The 21829-nt window shown below is 46.4% G+C and overlaps 4 protein-coding genes across 4 annotated transcripts; 2 read left to right on the top strand and 2 right to left on the bottom strand.

Moving 5' to 3' along the window:
* Positions 1-1768: 1768 nt before the first annotated feature.
* AO090026000174 (uncharacterized protein) lies at positions 1769-2354 on the bottom strand (the record flags this gene model as incomplete). The annotated part of the gene is made up of 2 exons (XM_001821612.3): positions 1769-1925; positions 1978-2354. 2 exons carry the CDS (start codon positions 2352-2354, stop codon positions 1769-1771), a joined length of 534 nt encoding a protein of 177 aa, XP_001821664.3.
* Positions 2355-3588: 1234 nt separating this feature from the next.
* AO090026000173 (uncharacterized protein) lies at positions 3589-5019 on the top strand (the record flags this gene model as incomplete). Its single annotated transcript, XM_001821611.3, has 1 exon — positions 3589-5019. The coding sequence occupies one exon, from the start codon at positions 3589-3591 to the stop codon at positions 5017-5019; it is 1431 nt and encodes a 476-aa protein (XP_001821663.3).
* A 6094-nt stretch (positions 5020-11113) lies between these two features.
* AO090026000169 (uncharacterized protein) lies at positions 11114-12071 on the top strand (the record flags this gene model as incomplete). The annotated part of the gene is made up of 4 exons (XM_023236183.1): positions 11114-11340; positions 11362-11368; positions 11444-11561; positions 11656-12071. 4 exons carry the CDS (start codon positions 11114-11116, stop codon positions 12069-12071), a joined length of 768 nt encoding a protein of 255 aa, XP_023090929.1.
* A 1306-nt stretch (positions 12072-13377) lies between these two features.
* AO090026000168 (uncharacterized protein) lies at positions 13378-13975 on the bottom strand (the record flags this gene model as incomplete). The annotated part of the gene is made up of 2 exons (XM_001821609.1): positions 13378-13466; positions 13540-13975. The coding sequence occupies 2 exons, from the start codon at positions 13973-13975 to the stop codon at positions 13378-13380; spliced, it is 525 nt and encodes a 174-aa protein (XP_001821661.1).
* Between the last annotated feature and the right edge of the window lie 7854 nt (positions 13976-21829).

Here is a 21829-nt window from a genome sequence, read left to right on the forward strand (position 1 = left end):
ATTAGACTTATATCTTGCTATACCATGGCCTTCTTACCAATATACATTAGAACCATTCCCATTGTACCTTCAATCATTCGTTAATGCCTGTATACTCACTTAAAAGCCAGCGAGGGTCTGTCCTATTGCCGTTAGTCGTCTGCTAGTGAGTTATCTTACGTGCTTTATGACCGTCCGCTATGGCTTCTCCCAGCCAGACAATAACGCGACTGGCTTGTGCATAGATCGCTCACATAAGTGGGATTTGTAAGCTCTTCTCATCGTCATCATCTTGGTTGATACTATTGCATCAACCCATATTAATCTCTAGAGCTAAGGGCCTCGGATGTGCGGCAAAGCTGTATACAGATTTTGCGTAACAGGAAGGGCTCTACCGTTAAGTAAAATTATACAAGGCTTACTTTAGTTGCTCCACACGTAAGATAGCGTCCCCACAGAGATACTCTCTGCCACTCCTTTCCGGTAAAAGATAGTCGAAAAGCTCCCATCTTCTCTGTGTATCATCTTTCTCAGGCGGCAAAGGATGGATTAGGCCCGTAGTATTCGGCCTCAGTCAAAGCCTTGAATAGTCAATAGGTAGTATCCCAACTTAGTGATATGTTTTTAGTCTAGAATGTAGTGGATCTCATCAGTTTTAGGAAAGGCTACACAGGGTCGTTCTAGGTCCCAGGGAAAGGGGTATTGTCGTTCTATGTAAGTCAAACATTGAGTATCCTAGCTCTCCATCATCTTAAATCAGTGTTGTGGCCCAGTTGAGGATACCCCTCGTTACTAGTTCTAGTTGGTCAACATACACGACGTGGCCATGTTTGATAGGCCTAAGTAGAGAGTCAGGATATTGCTCAAGATGAACTTACAACGCAGTGTGATACATGTAACATCAAACACCTTGACACCATCTGGCCAGGCCTCTTGGGGAGGTCCATAGAGAACCTTTGGCAGAGATTATGTGAGCATCTATTGACAACCGACACGAATAGGCGGGAGAGAGACCTTCAATCCAATATAAAATACAATATCTAGTTATGCTACACATATATACTTCGTCCTACATATATGGACTAATATTGATCTCACTACCCAAAACAACAGTATCTTATTGGAGAGGGAAAGAAGACTGGCAAAGGGACCAGGAATCAGGTGATGACCGAGCCGCTATACGGTCCATATGATTCATGGAAGTTACCCAATTTCTCCGACTACAAATTTCGTGCGATACCTGCAAGTCGGAAAAATGAAAAAGAGACAATGCCGGACAACGTTGCTTCCCGGGATTGAGGTATCTTCAAGGGCCAATATCAAGTCGTAGGAGAACTGGTATCCAGAGCTACCTAAACTGTGTGGCTTGCGAGGAACACCTCACTGGTTAGACAGAATATTGCCTTTTTGTATTTTTAGCTGAACGCAACCAAACTAAATTCAAGCGATTTAAAAGCGAGGACTAGGATACAACAATAACAAATTCGAAAATCAGACGATTGAGAAATGTTGGCGGAACAGAAGCATGGAAAAGCAAACTAAACCAGGAAATCAGAACAAATGAAACCCAAACATTTAGACAGTAGCAGTATTCCCTCCCCTAAAGGTGTCGTACATTGATCACAACTTCTCCCATGCTATCAGGTCTTCGTAGACCTGAGCAAATTCAATATTCTCGAGGCTGTCGGCGACCATACTTGTCATGCTTTGAGCTGGCGGGGTCCCTATGGTACATAATTTTTAGCAACTAGGTCAAGTCATCAGTAGGCGAGGTACAATGAATTCATGCTTACCCAGCATATTTGTAATGCTCATCAAAGTCGATTCTAGCTGTCAAGGTGTTATTGTATGCTCTATCTCGGTGACCCTCGTGTGTTTTGCGCTGCCCATAGTCGTAGTAACCATAGCGGTGATCGGCAAGGTATCTATCCCGCGCATTGGCCATGCTGCGATATGATAAGTCATTTGCTGGCTTCAAGGGAGTTCCTGAAAACATACCTCATCATCGCTTCGTGTCTCTGCCGAGAAGGTTCGACCAGCCTTTCATGCTGTTCAGGGAAAAGTCCAGCCCTATGCTCCTTATAGAAGCTCTTCTCCTCTGCAAAGGATTGTGGATCAGACCGTCCATAGTTATCGAACCGTCGGGCCTCTTGCTTATACAGGCCAAGATACTCTTTGTTCTTCGCCTTTGACTCTGCAGTAAGCGCTGAATAGTTCTCATAGTCCTTTTTGGTGCGCTCATCGGGAGGCGTTTCACGATAGGTATTCGGGTATCTTGATCGCCGCGCCTCTGCGTAGTCCTTATATGTGGTCTCCATTGGAGAGCCATAGTCGATCTTTCTTCTTCTTGACTCGTGTTTTCCCCGGTCGAACATTGTTCTATATTACACTGCTGTGTTTGAAGATATACACAAGATAAAAGACAGAGTGGTATATATCTAGAGCTTCCGTTGCCACGAAGGGTGGGGAGGCAAATTGATATGTAGAGCACAAGGGGCACAGACAAACAAGAGAAACTGTTTATCAGAAAGAATGTTGACAAAGGAGAAAATAAAAGGTTGAGCTGGATTGTCGCGATGATATTAAGGCTGGGACACATGAGGATATTTATCATTTTCAGGATGGGCATAGAAACCTCCTGCGGCGCATAAGAAATTGATGAGCCGCTGAGGCATCCATCAGCCTGAGTTGGTGGAATGGCAAACACCCAGGGCTCATTGGAAGACAAGGCGCTGCAAAGCAAAACAAACAGGGTGTTGGTTCCACGATACTTGTGATGACTTGGTTGAGGTTGGTCAACCCAGTCTAGCGTAGGGGTAGGAGGTCCGCGCCTATGGATCTGCAAACTAATAGAACATATAATGCAACGAGAACCACTCGCAGGTACTTTAGACTTTAGAATCTATGTGGGCGACAGCCCCGACACGCGGACCTGTTTCATCTTCCACAGGTAGATAGACGCATGCCACTATGAATCTAGCATAAACCCACTTTATCAAATGGCCTAAAGGTTCGTGAATCTTCTGCGCTAGCCTAGGAGACTGAAGAGCATAGCTGAGATGTCAAATGCACCTATTAAATGTAGTATTATCTCCGTTGTCTTCTCAGAAGGATAACGAACCATCATCTAATTACAAGCGCTGCGGTGGGTCCAAGGAAGGACCAGGAATGTTGATCATGTTGATGCACAGACGGTAGGTCCTAAAATAGACTGACAGCGGCTACTGGGTAACTAAATTAAATGACTTATTTCTGTTGTGTTACTTGGCTTGCAGGCTGCGTCTCCCGAACCCCACCGAAGGGTGGTTCATGCTCTGGAAACAAGCGCCAGCTCTAGTCCAAGGAGTGATCTGAGGTATTGATTCGACCAACACATAGATGTTGATTCTAAGATAACCTGACAGTAACTACTCAGTACGTACAAATGGCTCATTAGGTTGAAGTTTCAATAAACTGACTCCCAGCCCCATCAGGGCGCTTAAATCATGTGACATACCCCGCGGCAGGTTGTTTTGAATGCCTTCTTCCTCGCTGCACAACTGCAGTTAAGATAGCTTCCTACTCATTTCAAGTTCATTCTCTTTAGTAATTGGGCACTATACCGTCTAGATGCCTGCAAGTTTATTGTTATTGTCACCTGAATTACTGGTGAATATCCTGCAGTCTCTAACTTCCTCAAGAGATCTTGATGCGATAGTCAAAGCATCATCGCAAGTTTATCGGGTCTTTGCATCATACAAGCAGTCTGTTGTTTCCGCAATCTTACTTCAGGCTATACCCCAGGAGGTTGAGCTAGAGTTTGTCTTGGCGTACCGTGCACAGAGAATCTGGAAGCTGGTTCCCGAAGATGAAGAACAGCGTGGTGGATATCGACGCGGCAGGTACCAAGAGCTTTTCGATAGCTTGAATCAAGAGTCCACTGCTATCCTTGACCAATATAAGTCAGGAAAAGGTGAACAACTCCACGAGTTGATCTCCAATCGCGCGCTATTACTGGACATCTGGAAATTCTACAGCAGTTTCGAACACCTCCTGGTTTCATACGGCACCAGGGCACTCTCAGACCTGCAGCACTCTTCCTCTGTCCCAAATGTGCTGTTATCCTTTACCGAGAAGACCCGTTTACAGCGAGCCTTTTATCGGTGGGAAATATATACATGCCTGTTCCAGATATCACAGGTTTTTGGTGATCGTCCTCTCCGCCCGGCACCTGCAACTGACCCAGCACCAAGGTTTGCAGCAATGCTTCGTCCCTGGGAAGTTGAAGAAATATCCTGTGTAGCTCAGTTCTATAGAGTCCTTCTAGAAGAGCTTAGCGATAGGATCGAGGAAGACTTTGTGACAATGGCAAAGGAGAAAATGGATGCGCGCGCCGATGTCGGCGGTGAGAAAGAGGAAATTGGGGCTATGCTGGATTGGTTTGGCCTATGGTGGTATGATGAATCCTCCAAGGGAAGCGAACGGTCAGAGCATATAGACTATCTGATCTCACGAGGAATGCTAGCCGTGCGGAAGCTGACCAGCGCACCCTTGTCAATTGTGAGAAGGATGGTTGTAACATCAGATTCAGAAGCTCAAGGTAAAAAGTCTATATTGCGTGGTTTGCACGAGTCGGGGTCTCATGAGGAAAGAGAAGGAAATGAAGAAGAATTCATTAAAAGGCAAGCTGCAGATGACAATTCTGATGATGAGAGCCTCGGGCATTGCAATTTCGGCTGGCTATGGGCTGTCGGGAATGATAAGACGAAATGGAGATGGGATATCGATCTCCCTGTTAACTATGAGCTGAGGAATCGAGGATACGTTTTTTGGGACAAAGCACGACTACTGAAATGTAAAAAGTTCCAGTCTCCTCGTGACCCAGTGAAGGATGCGTTTGAGTTCCCTGTCGGTTATCAAGAGTATTCTGACCAACCGGGTATTCAGACCAAGCTCAAAGACTTCCTTATCAGTTGGGATGTTGTCAGAGAGATGGCGGATGAAATTCGCTTTCGGGAGAATGGAGATGATGATTCTTCTGTGATAGACTGGAGGAACTAGTTTCATATTTCTGCGCAAATTACTGATAGATCCAATACCTCTTACTTGCGCATTCAGGTGTATTCCGATTTCTTTGCCCAAGATTCCAAACAGTAAACAAACATCGCTATCCACCTTCATGCTACGAAACAGGCTTTGGTTGATACATATACACAGCAAAATCAGCAAGGCATGGACGTATTCCAGAGCGGACTACTCCTACGTAACCAAGCGGTGCAATGCGGTCCGTGGGGCCGGAAGACGAAGTGGACTACTTTAAGAGGGGTTGTGATCCTGTTATTCTTTCCTAACCCTACATCAATTTCTCTTGCTGGTCCTGGCCTATCCGTATTGACCTTAGATCTACCCGTAGTCAATCAATAAGTATTATCAAGCAAGGGCTGCATGGACAATACTCTTGGTTAACGTAACCTTCTAAGTACTTCACCCCAGCTATTAGGATTTCTTTTAAAATACATTACATATTTCCATCTATTTTGCGTAACAGTATCCATTACGTTTCTATTGTTGAAGCATGGCAGAAAGAGATGGTCACGATACCTATGTACATGGTCAATGTACCACACCGAGACCTTTATCAAAATACCTATTTAAGTGTACTCAGCAAGAGGCCAGGAATCAACAGGCTTCATTTACAACCTTCATCACACATGGCCTTCCACGTACAGTGACTTCACAAATTGACGAGTTCTTCGAGAATTGACCCTTAAGCTCTTTCGAACCAATTTAACAATGAAAGTTTCTTGTTCTAAAATGGATAAGACTGGCAACTTTATGCAAAATATGCCCTCAATATCTCAAGCAGTACAGATTAGATATGATTCAGGCCGAACCCTCCAATATGGGTTGCCGTCAACAGTGTATGTTTAGAGCTTCGATTATTTGGATGCGATTGGAACTACACGTCCAAGTCCAGGATTCCATACTACAAAGCAACACCATATGTACCGGTAAAAGCCCCACTAGAAAGGCTGTTGCTGTGGAAATGCTGCACGCATATCCTTAACGAATTTCTCATCCAGTAAAGAAAGTAAGACCGGATCGCTCTCGTCCTGCATCCAAGTAGGGTCATGGGCCAAGGCAACGTGTACCCCTAGCTCTTTTTCTATGAGTCTAATCCGTGCCAGTGTGTCCTTTGCTGCAGTGACATCTGTGTGGAGACAAGCCATGTTCCCGTTGAGTTCGAAAGTCCCAAACTCCTTGGTACCATCAAGCAGTGCCCTGTGTAAGAGTTAGTCTAACTCGTGAATGAGGTAAGGAACTGTGTACCGTGAATGACAACAATCAGAAGCCAGCATAACCCACTCCCCTGTGGAGAGTCTAGCACAAGCACCCATATTACCTGGCATATGGCCCGGAGCCTGAATGACCCAAAAGCTCCCGTCTCCAAAGAAGTCCATCGCTCGTTCGAACGGCCCGAAACGCGTCCACGGACCTTGTAATGTCTCCCACCGTTCTGTCGCTCGTTCCGGGTCGAAGTATCTTCCGTCCCATGGAGAGGATGGGTTCACCAAGTGACCTGGAGCGCAGTATTCGGATGTACCAGGGCCGAAAAGAACGGTCGCATTCTTAAAAGTCTGGCTTACCGGTCGACAGTGATCCCAATGTGCATGACTATATATATAAGTAAGAAAGTGCATCCAACCCACAAAGGGGCTTTAAATGTTTTCAAACCTGAGCAAGATAGTATCTATTTCATCAGCCGCAACGCCATTGCGGCGCTCGATTTGCTTTTCAATCGGCTCGCGGGGGTCCTGGGCCTGGACCTCTTTTAATGGCCCGTTGGCAATAGCCGGGGGGAAATCTTCGGGGACCTTTGACCTGTGAATAACGTATGTTTCTGGGCGGGACCCGAGCTCTGGAAAGCGGAAGACGCACCGATGACATTCCCAGATCCCATAGCATGCGTCGCCCCTGCTCGGCGTGATGGATGAAAAAGGCCCAATTATACAGCCGAAACTCCGTTGTCGGCTCTTCCCCAGCGTGGATCAGGTGGGATCTGGCCGTCATGCTTCCCCCATTAAGGAGTTGGATATGAACGTAGGCATCCGTGACGGGTAGTTGGATCTTGGGATCGAGCATGGTAGGCAGCCTTTCTGGTTTCTCTTCCGCGCGCAGTTGGAAATGTGTTTCTCATCAACTAATGGCTGTAAGCCAGACAGTAGATGGAATATGGGACGAGTGACACCGAGTTAGTAGTTGTGTTGCATAGGTAACAACCACAGTCCAGTAGGTTAACTGGATCCATCTCAGAAACTTGAACAGATTGATACAGGCGGGGTAGGAGTGGGTGCCCCACATAGGAAAAGAAACTGAGGGTATCAACAGTGATATTCTTCTATCCTCTGTGATCATTTTTTCTTTCTATTGTTTATTTTAAAATGGTACAGAGTAAATGCCATTGAAGCTCATCGGCTGATCGTTGGATTACCTAGCTTCTGGATATCTACTGCCTCAGTTCACGACGGTAGCTCGTCCTGTATGTACGGCGTAAGCCCAAGTCTTCAATGATTATCTGGGTCTTGTTAGTCCGTCAATCTTACTACGCAGCGAATGGGGTACAGCGTAGAACTAGCTATTACTAGGTCTTTGTGTGCTATGTGATGTTTCTGGAGCCACATCGCATCTACTATGCGCGTCTCATGCACATCTAGCGGGGTACTAGACTTATACAGAGAGGTGCGTGCTGATAGTGTATACGCTAAATATCGGTGCGAGGTCCGTGCAAGAAGTAGTATTTATGTACGCGTGGGCCGCGGCAGATTGTTGTTATGCTCTAGAAGTCAAAGCTTCTCTCTTGGGGCAGACCGGGGAACACTCTTTATATCATTGTAATTTGTGTCGCGACTTGGGAAGATGCCTAGACGAAAATATGCCCAGCCCTCAACACCCCCGGATCTCCCGACCCCGCCAGCGGACTGTCGCAGAAAGGCGTATTACCCAGCGGGGAACAAAGTCTACCACTGTCGTGCAGGAGGCAAGACGCCCTTTCGTCCCTGATGAGATTAGACCAAAACCTGATTTATTAGATTCCGAATGGAGCACCCGGGAAATTGATATTGGAACTTCTAGTGCACAGTTGCATATGGTATGCGAATACATCACATCAATTCATCTGCTAACATCCCTGACAGGTCAAGGATGATGTGACTGGGAGCATTTATAACATAAGTGCTGAGTATATTCGCCAGCGGTTGTGACACATGCCGGACAAAGAGGTTATCAGAGCGCATCCTCTCTCTCTTGTATGAACTTTGAGACCCACTTCCATAGCTTGGAATCCGCAATGAAGAGGTCCCCCCTTCTAAGGCGTGGTTCATGGCTTGGATCGTACTGAAGTTGCCATTGTGACGTCATGGTTAGACTTCTAGCTATTGACCTTTTCAGTACATCGTCCCTGAAGTAGTCGCGTTCCGCTTTGTCTATCTTTTCTGGAGGCTGATCTTCCATTTGTATCTCTTTGTAGCGGTTTATGTTGCAGGATAATGAACTTTGATCGGCAAAATAAGACTCGAAGTCTTTCCCGGAGCCATGAATCCATTCCCAGGCTACAGCAAGTAGGCCATGATCATCTATCGAGTCGAAGTTCAGAAGTCGATTTAGCGACCAAGCGCATTTGCTCTGTTGAAATAACTTCGATGTCGTGCTTCTGAGATATCCTATTCCTTTAGCTTGCTTAGAAATCGCAGTCAGGAAGCCGTCTTTAAAGGAGATAGCGAGATCATCATGAAGTTCATCACGCGACTGTGGTAGTCCGTGGGGGGATGAGAGCCATAGCCTCAGGGACTGATGAGCAAAAGGCCCAGTCAATGATGCATGTGATATTATAGTCTTTGTCAACGTATATGTTATTGACACTTAAGTCCGAGTGGCATAGGGGAAATGAATTAGAATCCAGTTTTGGTAGATATTGCTGCCATTTTGGTACTATATCCCGAAGAGCCTCGCCAGCAATTATATAATCAAGCCTATTGTCCGAGGAGTCGATTTTGCATCCTACCGTGACGAAATCATTGCAGAGGTCACACGCCTTATTATAAAGCTCACTGGAATCATATAGCTCCCGGCGAGGAACAGGTGCGACAAAACAATGATGCGATAGTGGTGAAAGTTTCAGCGTGCTGGATTAGTGCCTCGATAAGGCTATAGAATTGTGTCTCTGAGGTGAACGGGCCCCGAGGTACATCTTCCAAAGAGTACCGCTCATGAAGTATGTGGCCTCGTGAGAAACACTCACCCACTTGGACAATCCCATCATGTTCAAAGAGTGACCCTATGCAATCAAAGCGCAATTGCGAGAGTTTGAATGCGATGGACCCTAGTTGGAAAAGTACCTTGCTTTTTATTTCGGCTGACATTTCGGTCTGTCCAGATTTAGTCGACTTCCACACTCTTTGGAGCGGAAAGCCGGTTGCTTTACTCACGAGAATGTACGGTATTCCAACGTCGTTTGTTTCGGTCGAGCTTTCAAGGTTAGTGACCGATTGTTGCACCATCCATTGTATGGGGACTCCGAGGTCAAAATGGTCCAGGTACCGATCTTGAATATGACATGCCAAAGCTTTGATGTGGGCCTCTCGGTCACTGACTGATATCTTCGAATTTCGACCGAAGGAAGGACCTAATTGGGAAACGCTAGTCGTGACTTCGCAGTTGATAATGCAAAGAGTAATATCGGTGTACCCTAGCTTTTCGGGTGGTAGCTCTGACATTTCTGGAACTAAGTCATAGCCATCAATATTAGAGGGGAGGCGAGTGTCAAACGTGTCCGGTTTGATTTGGGTGTCTGTTCCTTAATCCTCGGAGGCAAGCATGTCCAGAATACACATATGCCACCACAGTCGGCGACGGATCTCTATTTCGAAAGGGCTGAGGTCGAATTTTGAACCATCGCGATGGATACCTTGGCCCTGAGCGACCCGCACAACCACGGCAACCGACCCCTCCCATCTTTAACTACCAACCGGCCACTCTGATCTGGCTTCTCAAGATTTATTTCTGGTGAGCCGCGTCCTTCTATATTAGACCCATGGTCAGGGTCATCCTTGTCTGCAGGACGCATCAATCGAACCCTCTCAGCATCTTCCAATTGTCTCAAACGAGCCATTAATTCAGAAACCGGGGGTCTATACAATTTCCGGGACGCCCGTTTCGGCCCCGGAAATACACATTCTTTTCCCGACCTTAAGCATGCTTCACAGGGATGTTTCCTATCGCATCGGACTTTCCGTTGGCGACAGTTGTTGCAGCTGCGCTTGCTGACCTCACCTATTGGGTGGTTTGGCATAGTAACCTTACGTGGTGGGAGGGTTAGTGCACTCCGGATGGTACTTCATAGCTTTGTTAGGTGAATTAGTGGCATTTATGGTTTATTGCAATCATTATTGGTGGTTTAAGGAGGTTCGATGTAGATCGACATTGAGTTTGGGGATTAAGCTTGGCAGGCAGACCCTTGTTTTGGTTGTTACGTCACCATTCTTTCTGCCAACATCAAATCAGTCGTAGAGAAATATTTGTACGGAGCACTACTGTGTAGTGTCCTCAATACGTCTATTGCTGTTTAGAGCTTCTAATCCAATTTATCAGAGGGTTATGTGTGAAATAATTAGGCAACTTAGAATAATTGGAGACCCGGAGCTGCGCTAATTAGGGAACTGATCGGTGCTGTACGAGCAAGCTCCGGGCGGATGGCATATCCATATTAATTATATAGCTATAGGTTGAAGGATTGCATTCAGCTACCGATCTGGAAGTACTTTGAAGTTTACCAAGATGTTGCAGGTTAAGGCCGAAGCTTCGGTAATCTTATGCTGCATTTTAGCGTCGGGGTTGAGATCAACGCCGAGAGTGGTGCCGATTACCAATTGACGATATGAACATAGGTTGTATTCTTAGCCACCCGAAGAAACATTCCAAATGGAAGATATTTAACCAAGGGAGATGAGATAAGGGGCGAATATGAGTTTGGCGGATGGGAAAGCAGATTGAATTATAATCTATTATATAAACGTCGCTTGTTCTTGCTGTTCCTTCTCGCACTGACTACATCTCACTACTATCTTACGGTCTTCCTATCATATCACAAGTTGAAGAAATGTCGAGGACGCTTCTAATTACCGGTGCTACCGGGAAACAAGGAGGCAGTGTATTCAATAACCTCCTCAGCCAGGACGCGGATTTCGAGATTCTTGCGGTAACCGGAGATGCCCAGTCAAACAGTGCTCAAAAGCTACTCAAGAAGTCGTCGAAGATCAAACTGGTGGAAGGCAATCTCGATCACCCGGAGGATATCTTCAGGCAAGCCCAAAAGGTCACTACGTAGTCTATCTAGGGTGTGTTCAGCGTACAGGTATGGCTTGGCTTAAATTACCAACCTCAGCCATTCCAAAACCATGAAGCATATCACTCACACTTTTAAACATAGACACCTGTCCCAGGACTCTTCAAGGAGGATTCCGAAGAAAGACAAGACAAAGCACTTGTCGACGCAGCTCTCAACAACAATGTGAAGTTCTTCGTATATACGTCGGTCGATCGCGGTGGTGATGCGTCCATCGGATAACCCAACTCCCGTCCCCCACTTCATTAACAAACACAACATCGAGCACCACCTTATCAACCGATCCAAGGGAACAGATATGCAATGGGTGATCTTACGCCCCGTGGCATTCCTCAACAACTTCACGCCTGATTTCTTTGGATCCGTGTTCACGACTAGTTGGAAGATCGTTCTTCGCGGGAAGCCATTACAGCTGATATCTGTCACGGATATTGGGTTCTTTGGTGCGCAAGCATTTTTGCACCCGGATGAGTACAAGTATAGAGCTCTTTCTTTGACAGGCGATGAGCTATCATATGATGAAATGGCGAGGATCTTCAAGAGGGTCACTGGGAAGGATGTCCCTCTTACTTACGGGTTCCTTACTCGATTGTTGATGTGGGCGTTTAAGGAATTGGGGGTTATGTTTCGATGGTTTCATGACTCGGGGTATAAAGCCGATGTTCGAGCATTGCGAAAATTACATCCAGGTCTGAAGAACTTTGAGTCGTGACTGGAGACGGAAAGTGGGTTCTTGTCCAAGTAGTCGCCGGGTTTGTTCGGGTTTGTACTGCGTGGGTCTGTAATGATATATTTGTCAGAAGTCAGGTATCGTGAAATTGTTGATCCTAGTTTCGATTTGCACCGCGTTGTCATATCACCTCGGTCAACGAGAATAGTATTATTTTATGTATTGCGTATGCGTCGGATACATTTCGAATCGTCCGAGGTGGGGCCAATTTCTAGCTCAACTCCGTACCATGTCAGCGTCCAAGTTCCCACCTTGTCTGCACTCCTACCCTGCATTGTATCGCAAAGTTCGGGTATGATGGTCTGGTCTGTTTGGGTGGATTCGGGACCGGAAAAAACTCGGTATTAGGCTATACCACTTCATCGACCGTTATGAGTGCTATTCGAAGGTTCGTATTGCTCCAGATAGGACTAGATCAGGTAGTCAGACATAGTTGAAAACATATACATCTGGTGGGGGAGTATCTTGCGGTGGAAAACGGAGTGCCACTTGTCGTTCTCCTGAGGGCAAACGAAATGTACTTGGAGGACGGTGCGTAAGTTCGGATACCTCGTAACTGGTGCAAAATTGGATAATGTTAGAGTAGACACTGACTGTCAATATGAACCTACCTCTTCAAACGAAGTGGGTAGGAAGGATGATAGCAAGACTTCATTCACTCAGTCCTGTTAAGGCGTGCGAGTCACATTCCAAGATACTCACAGTCTCACACGCTCAGGCCTATCGGTCATATGCCGGGTTGACAGGCTGATGAGGGGCATAACACGGAATGACGGGTAGGTTTTGTGGAAACTAAGTGGGAAATAGCTGATGTCCAAACTTGCTGGATTGCGGGTCTAAGGGCTTGGATCACGAGTGTGGATAGGATAGACACAACCACGGAAATTATTTCCACTAAATAGTCGCTCGGGTTGATATTCCAACCAATGATTGGTTTGGGATAGACGCGAGGTTCCTAACTTAAGTTATAACAAGTGCAGTGTAGTTTAAGACAAAGGAATATTTGGCAGTTCAGTGATGTAAGGAAAATTACTAATTCTAGAATTGAGCAACCCGACGGAAATAAAGAGGGGTGAAATTATGATCACTTTGTAAGAAAATACCTGTCCCTCTAGACTATGTGTCGCGGGGTAATACTAAAGAGAAAAAAAGCCTCTATGCCGCTATTACCGTGTATTCGTGCTCCCAACAACGCCCCTGAAAACATATGAATGCTAGATCGAAATCGAATGTAACTCCTATCACTCCTCTCGTCCGATGCAATATAGGGGGTGGGGGGCGGTTAGAGTTAAGCTTGCTGCCAGGCTGCAATATCACTTGCCGACAGGTCAATGTTCTCTGGGATGAGGCTTTGCAGTTTGGTGACCTGCGATGGAGCTTTAAGCGAGTTAGCCGTTAGGTAGCCGTCCTAGAGGAGCAGGTCGTGCGATGGATGAAGTTGTCAACTCACTAGGCCTCTGAGCTGCCGGAGCACCAGCATGAACCTCAATGACACCCGAGTCGATATAATCTCGTGTCGTCACTCCGTTGGCAGACGCAGCGCCCAGCATTACTCGCAGCCGATATCGTCCTGGCTGCGCAATGGTGAGCCGGTTGAATCTTCCAAACCCAGTCGTAGTGTTTCCATGACGGCTGCGCACACTCGACGTCAATGTGCCGGTCAGCCCAGGACAAGCTGCGGTTCCTGACTCGTTTCGTAGCGACACATTCACTACCAGCTGCTGCACAGAACTGTCTCGGGGAGCGCCGACAGGTCGAACCGCAACGATCACCGGTAGGGTGAAGGGAACTCCGGGACGAACGGCTGAGGGAGGCGCACATTCGAATGTGATGCCGTATTCACGGCTGGAACTACCGGAGCTGGCTCTTGCAGCGCTTTGGACCATATTGGACTATCACTTCTTTTCGTAATGGCGGTAATAGGGATTGAGACGTGATAATGTCGCTTTATGCTGCACCGATATGAGCGTGACTGGAGGACTCAACAAAGGGTGTGTGTATGACACAGAACAAAGGAGCATGCGCCTTGCAAGGAGCAATGAGCAAGCAACTAATACTATACTGAATGGGATGACTCTGATAAGGAGAATGTTGGAATTGGATGGTTCATGAAGATTGCCGGCTTCCATGACATATTCATATACCTCTGACCCGTCAAAGCTCCGCATATAATAGGCAGTAATATAGATGCAATATAAAATGGAACCATGGTTACTCTAATGAGCTCCGCGAGTTTGCCACCACAGGAGACTAGAGGTCAATAGATCTCAATGACCAAATGGCGCCGATCTGTAGAGGGAAAAAAGGGTCGGACAGTATGGGGAGAGGATGTCGGGGTTGTTAGGGTTTGGTAGGGTTCGCACCGATAAGACCTGCAAGATTCTGCAAACAGGACGTTGGTGTGGGACACTTCCCGGAATGTGGGCTCTCACTATTGATTTCTGGTTGACGCACGTTCTTATTTTACTTTTCCCAGAATTCTGTCTTTGTTATTTTCTGTCGCTATCTTACCGTTACGTGTCAACCACGAAATCAGATTTGATCTAAGTTTATCGTACTTTGGTCGAATTGAGTTGGCTTCTGGCTTGCCTAGAAGGCAAAATGCAATGAGACATGTTGCAGCGAAAACTTTCCATTGCTTGTCGGTAAGTCGATCAGATCAGTCGCGGGATATGCAACAAGATTAGGGATTTGCTGACCACGCTAGCGCTTGCGGAATTAAGGGTCATTGGTGCACTGATCCACATACGTATTCCTTTTCTAATTTATTTATTTTTTCCTTTTTGGGTGACCTGTCCATGAGCTCCTTCCCTTCAGTGTAGCTGGAATGTGAGCCTGCTTCCGTAAACTTCGGAGAATTAATCATTGCTTTCCTCCTTTTCCTTCCTCCTTTCTAGGCCCACCTATGGTGCAAAGAGATAGCACACTCCGTTTTTCTTTTTCCTACGAAATGTTCCTTGCCGTTTGTCTGCCAGATGATGGGGCTAGGATCTCCAAATCGGGCTCCTTGCATAGATCGACCGTATCGGCGGAGCTCAAGGACCAGAAACTTACCGGGACTGATTACCATCGCTTTTAACTACGTCCACGACAGCGGAGTCCTGATCTCGATCTTGGATATGCAGCGCCGGCACTCACTATACACGCTAAACCATCGTATCAGTGCCTCCTAGGATCACCAGCATGTTCGCTTGTCAAAGTTGTAGCCTAAGCGACGAGGGTGCCATCTCACTAGAGAAAGGCTAGAGGGCGAGTAGAGTCTGTGCAGCGGCGGATATGCAGGCCCATTGTCTTCGTGTAGAAGAAACATGATGATCACTCCTGGTATGGATCCCGGCCCAATAGATGCATCCTCTTGGAGAGGATGAAGTTTCCAGGACAGTACCCACGGAACGGAAGCGAAGGGTCTGGAACGGAAGTGATGGGATACAACCAGTACAAATTTTTCGTTCGTGAAAGAGGAGGATTGGAACGGAACATGTGAGCTACGGAGTTGAAGTGAGAAGACTGAAAGAGGAACAATGAAAGTGGGTCCGATGGACACCCGCCTCAACAACTTCGCCACACTCTTCCTACCTTTTCAGGTTAGAAGGGGAAACAAGCCACAGTGTCAATGCCGAAGGATCTCCACCTCAGCCTCACGAACTATATGAACCAGGCAGCCGGATTAGAAATCGTCTCTGAGCCAAACTCTATAGGTTCTGATTGCAAAGCTACAAAAAGCTAACATTTACTGCTGCCTTGACTGGTCCTATCTTCCCAGCATCCCCAATTTTGAGATCCGTGGATCTGAGTACGCAACAATCGGTGGGTCCCCACGAGGTTCTTTGTGGCTGCAGGTCCTTCACCCTGTGTTATCTAGATCGACCAATCATCGATTCGCAGTCTGACCTAGACGAAGTCTAGACAGGGTCCTTTCTGATTTTCTTTGCCGTGATTACCGGCATGGCTACATTGCTGAAGGCCGAAACGCTACTTTGCTATTATTTCCCGGCTGCATAACCTCATGATGGAGTAAAGGAAGCCACCAGCAACCGTACTGCAATTTTTATTGAAGGAAATCAGCCAACAGTTATAGTGATCAGCTAAAGTAAGATCTTGGGTGATCAGTATGGCGCATAGGCGTAAAAGTGCAGGGGGAGAAGAGGTATAACAGGAATGGCGTGTCTAGTGACCTCTTCAATCACTCTCACTCAACACCATGATCTGGTGAATAGCTTCTGTATTTTGGGCCAAGACTACGAGTATGAGCATGTCAAAAAAGGGGGTGAAAAGTAAGGCATAGTCTGTAGATTAGGCTCAAGCCTGTGTTACCTCATCGGCGATCCATGATCCCAGTTTAGCGGAATATGCGACACACAGAGATCATTGCTTTCTTTTTCCCTGTACCGACTTTTCGGATCGTATTTTGCGCAGGGCATGCAGGATCCATCAGAATTTTCTCATGAATCGGCCCTCAACCATGCGAGAGCTCTCTCATATGATTGGACCGTGACCCACTAGCCACAGGTGGCTCAGACTATTGATCAACGTTCATACTGTGGCGGTGAACTATGGAGGATTCACCATTTCATCACCAACACTGTCACACTCCTTGCGGAATCAGTTCACTCAGCATAACAGGGCAGTCGGTGAGAAACTGATTGGTGTTGGTATTGTCCAGCGCTAGCATCTGGATCAATCTATGCGGACCCTTACTTGGTCAGTTTATGTGTCCAAGTGCCGCTAAGGCCTCCCCTTCTGGAATCCGGATGCTACCCAATTATCCATTCTCACCGAAGGACTTCTGCTTCTTTGGTGTCATAATACTCAATGTGACACCGAGATTCGGCCGCCCTTTCAATGCTAGGTGGCCCCTCTTTTATTTTCTTTTTCTTCTTTCTTTTCTTTTTTGCGGTTTCGGCCGGAACCTGAACCTCTGATGACGTGACTAGCAATTCATCCTTGGTAAACAATCATTGCTTTACCTAATACCTATAGATCCAGGATCGGCAAACTATATCTTATGCAGGTGCTATCTCAATCTGCTCCTAACTGTAAACGTTACATCCGCCCCCAACCACGCGTACGCAGGTGGCAACAGGCCGATCGATTAGTATCTGACATCAGAACGGCAGAGCGTCCCTGATCCGATGCAGCACCTGTTTTCAGATCATTGCTCCATATTACTTATTCCGGTTACTTATCTCCATCACCACATATCGTCCATGCAGACCCACTTAGTCCGTGTGAGGATTTCACTTTGTTGTCGAACCTGTTTTTCTTTTTACGCCCTTCAGCAGTCTACAATCACACAGCATTGACTGACGCCCTTCCTTGATTTGACTATCTAGTGGTCGCCACTGAACCAGGAAATCCATTATACTACACTGGGGGTAAGACATTGACTTGAAGATCGGCCGGAATTCCAGGATCAGATCTCAGATCAAACTTCACCGAAAAAAGTACCGAAATAGGCAAATAGAAAACAAGGAAATGTGGTAGTCACATTAGGATCTGCTGTTTGTGACGAACCAGCGGGTTGGTAAACGATGCGGTCGGTAAAAAGGCTATCAAACGAGCCGATTGGTTGAATGGTGATTTTGCTTTATAGTTTAGGCTAATTGAAACCCTTATAGACAGGGATCTTTATTGTTCTGCCTGGGATTAGAGAACGGAAGGCGAATGTACTTTTTTCCAGAAATGAGAGTTTAGTCCTGAATAATCGGAAGCAGTGGCGGGACGTGTCCACGTATCCGATCTATAGTTGGCGTTTTATAGGGACTTCCGGAAGGATATTTTTCTTTGTGAAGCTGGATCATGGATAGAGACTGTTGTCTCAGATCCAAGCGCTACTTCACCTTGCGCTAGAAAAAAACTCTTTTGGCCACTTGGAAGATCTTGAATGTGACACAATGAAGCTGAAAAAGGATATGGAAAGAGCTATCACAGATCTTAAAACATACAAGGATACAAAGACGTATGCGAATTTGCCATCGCAGTGTTGCCTGTTTCTGATGGTTCCAACGAATTCACGCAATACATCTAGTAGAATATAGCCGACCCAATGAGCGTGGGTTATTCAAACACCTTAACTAGGAGTGTGATAACTCTGATGGCGAATAGGAGATAAGTGAACATTTCCAGGACTTATGGGCTTCTCATTGAAGTATCTACCAATGGACAGGGGGCAATTTCGTCATCAATGACTTTTTTTTTCTAGCCAAGAGTGAAAGAAATCTGACCGGGGAGTTATCAGTATTTGACCTAGAGACGAAGTTAAATTTCTATAAAGTTTTGGGAGAACTAGAAGCGTTCCTGCATATGTAAAGCTATCCGGATCAGCTCTATTGGTATACGAGACGTAGGCATTGGACAGGAAGTAGAACTCACATACTTCCCAGACAGTTTCTGGGAAACTGGTATATACTTAGCGAGATCGGAAATACGTCATCCATCCACCGCTCTTCGTTACCTTTAAGAAAACAATTTAGTGCTGAATACTTGCTAGGGGATGCAGATATATATATTTTAGCAAGCTTTCTCAGAGGACATATGCTCCACGTGACGTGTATTTGCTCATACTTACTAGAAATGGGAGCCAAGATAGACAATCAAGTCCAGTTGATGAACACTCTGATAATGACTGATTTTGGAAAACATTCGGACTGCAAAACCGAGACTCAAAATAGAGATTGTAGAGGATACTAAGTATCATGCACGCATTATGCTGTCTGGTATTCGCGTGAAGAGACTATCTTGCGCATACGACTAAATATGGAGCCCCGGTAATATCTACGTGGACTTGAATGGGGCCTGTGGATGGCTAATAGAATACATCTTTCAGCTGTGAAGCGACAGAAGATGGAAGCAATATGCATGGTTGTTCGATTGTCATATCTATCAGTGTGCTATTGATCGCGTAGGTGGCGAGTACTACAGAGTCTATACTGGGATGAAAGTCTAGGTACTCATGCTGGTAAGGAAATGCCATCGGGATGTATCCGTTTGAAGATGGATTGCTTTCGATATATGGCTTGGTGGTGGGGGTTTCCGCTTGATTGTCTGGGAGTGGTAAATGGGCTTCGTTTTATAATGGTTGGATATGACCCTGGGAGCGATCTCATCCAGAAGTTGACAATCACCTATGCCTTAAAGCATTTCGAACAAGACTTGCTAAAGCAGGGTTAGTTGAGTAACAACATGAGGCAACCAACTTCAGCCACGCCTTCCTCTTGTAGCTCCCACGTGCTTCTCACGACTTTGTTGTTCTCTTCCAACAAGTCCCACAACAGCTTCACTTCAATTCCCATATTGTTATCAGAATGATCATCAAAGACCCCTCCGATGGCACCGGTCCTTCCCCGACTCTCTCATACGCTACCTGGCTATTACCCACCAATTAGAGGCGCACCTCCCATGTCTATACCAGGCCCAAAGACCATTACTCTCAAGGCTGTTCTCGAGCTCTTCACTGGTACATTCTGCATATTTGTTGTCGCCGTTCTAATCTGGAAGCTTGGGAATTTCTTCCGTCGCTTTACCAAGAAAAATGTCATCGGAGGAGGAAACAGCCCTGCGCGTCGCTACGTAAAGGCCTGGTACGGGTGGGTGCCACTCAAACGAAAAAATGTCGATAGGTCCATTGTGCAAAAGTGTTTCGCGAAAGTCCGACAGTGGACGACATGGAAATCAGCGAAGAATAGTTATTGTTCGATTTGGTGGAGTTCTAATCAAACGGAGCTGGAAGCATGCAAGCAGGACTCAATGCGCCGGCAACGTTTACGAACGCATCTCAGAAAATGTAAGACTATAGCAGCAGACACTATTCGCACTCCTTATGGATACACTCAAAGAGCAGGCAAAGGCGGCGAGTCGTACTCCTCCCAAAAGATGACTGGAGTTCTCCAATCCGAGAAAATGTTCAACACTGGTGCTGAAAGATATAAAGTACCAAGAAAGAGAAAGCGCAGGAATTTCTCCTCTGCAAAGGAGTTGTTCAGGGATGATCTTGCATGTGTAGCCCCTGCGACCCGAGCAAAGCAAGCTACAATGATTCTTAACTACTGTACAATTCAAACAGGAAAATCCTCGGTACGCTCTCTCAACCATAAAAGGTTCCTTTCCTTGGATCAGTCCGCTTGCTTCCTTACGAGGAAAGACCTCGTTTTCTATATCTCAAATAACGATCCTTTGGCAAAACGAAACCACTCCTTTCCTTGTCTACCAGATCTCAAGATTACCTTTCGGAGAGTGAGAAAACGCTCTGAGGCTTCCTCGAATTACCAAAGACCAACTAATCGTCACCGAAAATCAAAGAACCTTCGGGCATTACTATGTTCACGCAAATACCAAATTTGGTCTGCCGGGATGGCATTGAATGTTCCAGAGTGTGGGGAATATAGCAGGCATCGATTTCCAGTTCCTCCAGGGACTCCCAGGTCCGAGTTGCTGACCGGGTTCTCATCTCATCAAACGACTCTCACTAGGACGGTAGAAAGAGACAGAAGTGCCGCTGAGTGGAGTTCATTGAGTGGTTCGAGTGGCCCCAGTATCTCCAGCACTCAGAGAGGACGTGTCGAAAGAGCTAGTGTGATAAGCTGTCAAGCAAAACCCACCACTGCCAGAGCGCGACAGCCGGCAACAACGCTATACAGGCAAGATCAATGCCAAACCCGGACTGCTCTTTTTGTTCCTATGTATCAAAACCAAGTCCAGATTGATAAAAGTCAATGTCCATCTACGCGGTTACGAGTGTCAATACGGTCCCGAGGAAGTGATAAAGAAGAAACGCCCCTGACCAAGAAGGAGGCCAACCTGGGTGGAACAACGTCCGCACAGATCACTATTCCATTGAGACATTTGAGTAATTGGGAGATTAAGTTGGTTTATGGTTTGGACCGAAAACTTGGATGGCTCTCTTATCAGCTTATGCCGGGTCGAAAACCGTTTCACTTCCCCCTACTTCCCAACCATTGGCTTAATATTCGCACTTGGATTGTTTATGACCCTGCATCGCGTGCCCCTATCGATGTAAAACGGCGGTTCGGGGATCCTAGATTCAACACACCTTCCCCAACACCTCAGCGTCCTAAGCGCAAGTATCCTAGAGTGACTCGCAAGGTTGCCAACACACCGCGAATAGAATCATGGAGGGTGGCTGTCAATCAAAACAGAAAAGCATCGGGGCTGAAAGATCTTATCAAACGAGTTGAATTATACGACGACTCGGCCGATGATCCCCCGGATGGATATATCGATCCAGCCTGCTGGTTAATTCGAAAGCCACCACAAGGACACCAGCTGTCTGCCAGACAAAAGGCCACATACTATGAAGGTGGAGCAGGCTGGCAAGAAAGATTAGATGATTGGCAAAACATCCGCCGTGGGTATCGAATCCGCAAGGCAATACATGAAGGTAGGGCCAACAGAACTAGAGTAAAGCAAATTGCAGCTGGCATCACTCGGTTCTACCAAACATTATGGTATCGGCGACAGAAGCAGCAGACCTGATCCGGTGGCTCTGCCTCAACAACAGCCCTGGGGAGCAGTTACTTGAAATCTGGTGGTTCGCTAACTGGAAAACCGCAGATTTACTCTACAGATAGGGATGTTCGTCTTTTCTCCTGCGATCTATTTCTTCCATCGGCTCATGTTCGCATGTCATTTCAGGTCACTGTAGGCGTCCAGTCCTTACTATATGGCGGGTTCACGGGTAACCCGGTGGAAACAAACCAAGTAACTGTACATGCGCTCGAGAC

This window comes from Aspergillus oryzae, chromosome 3, assembly GCF_000184455.2.
Source record: "Aspergillus oryzae RIB40 DNA, chromosome 3".
Lineage (NCBI taxonomy): Eukaryota > Fungi > Ascomycota > Eurotiomycetes > Eurotiales > Aspergillaceae > Aspergillus > Aspergillus oryzae.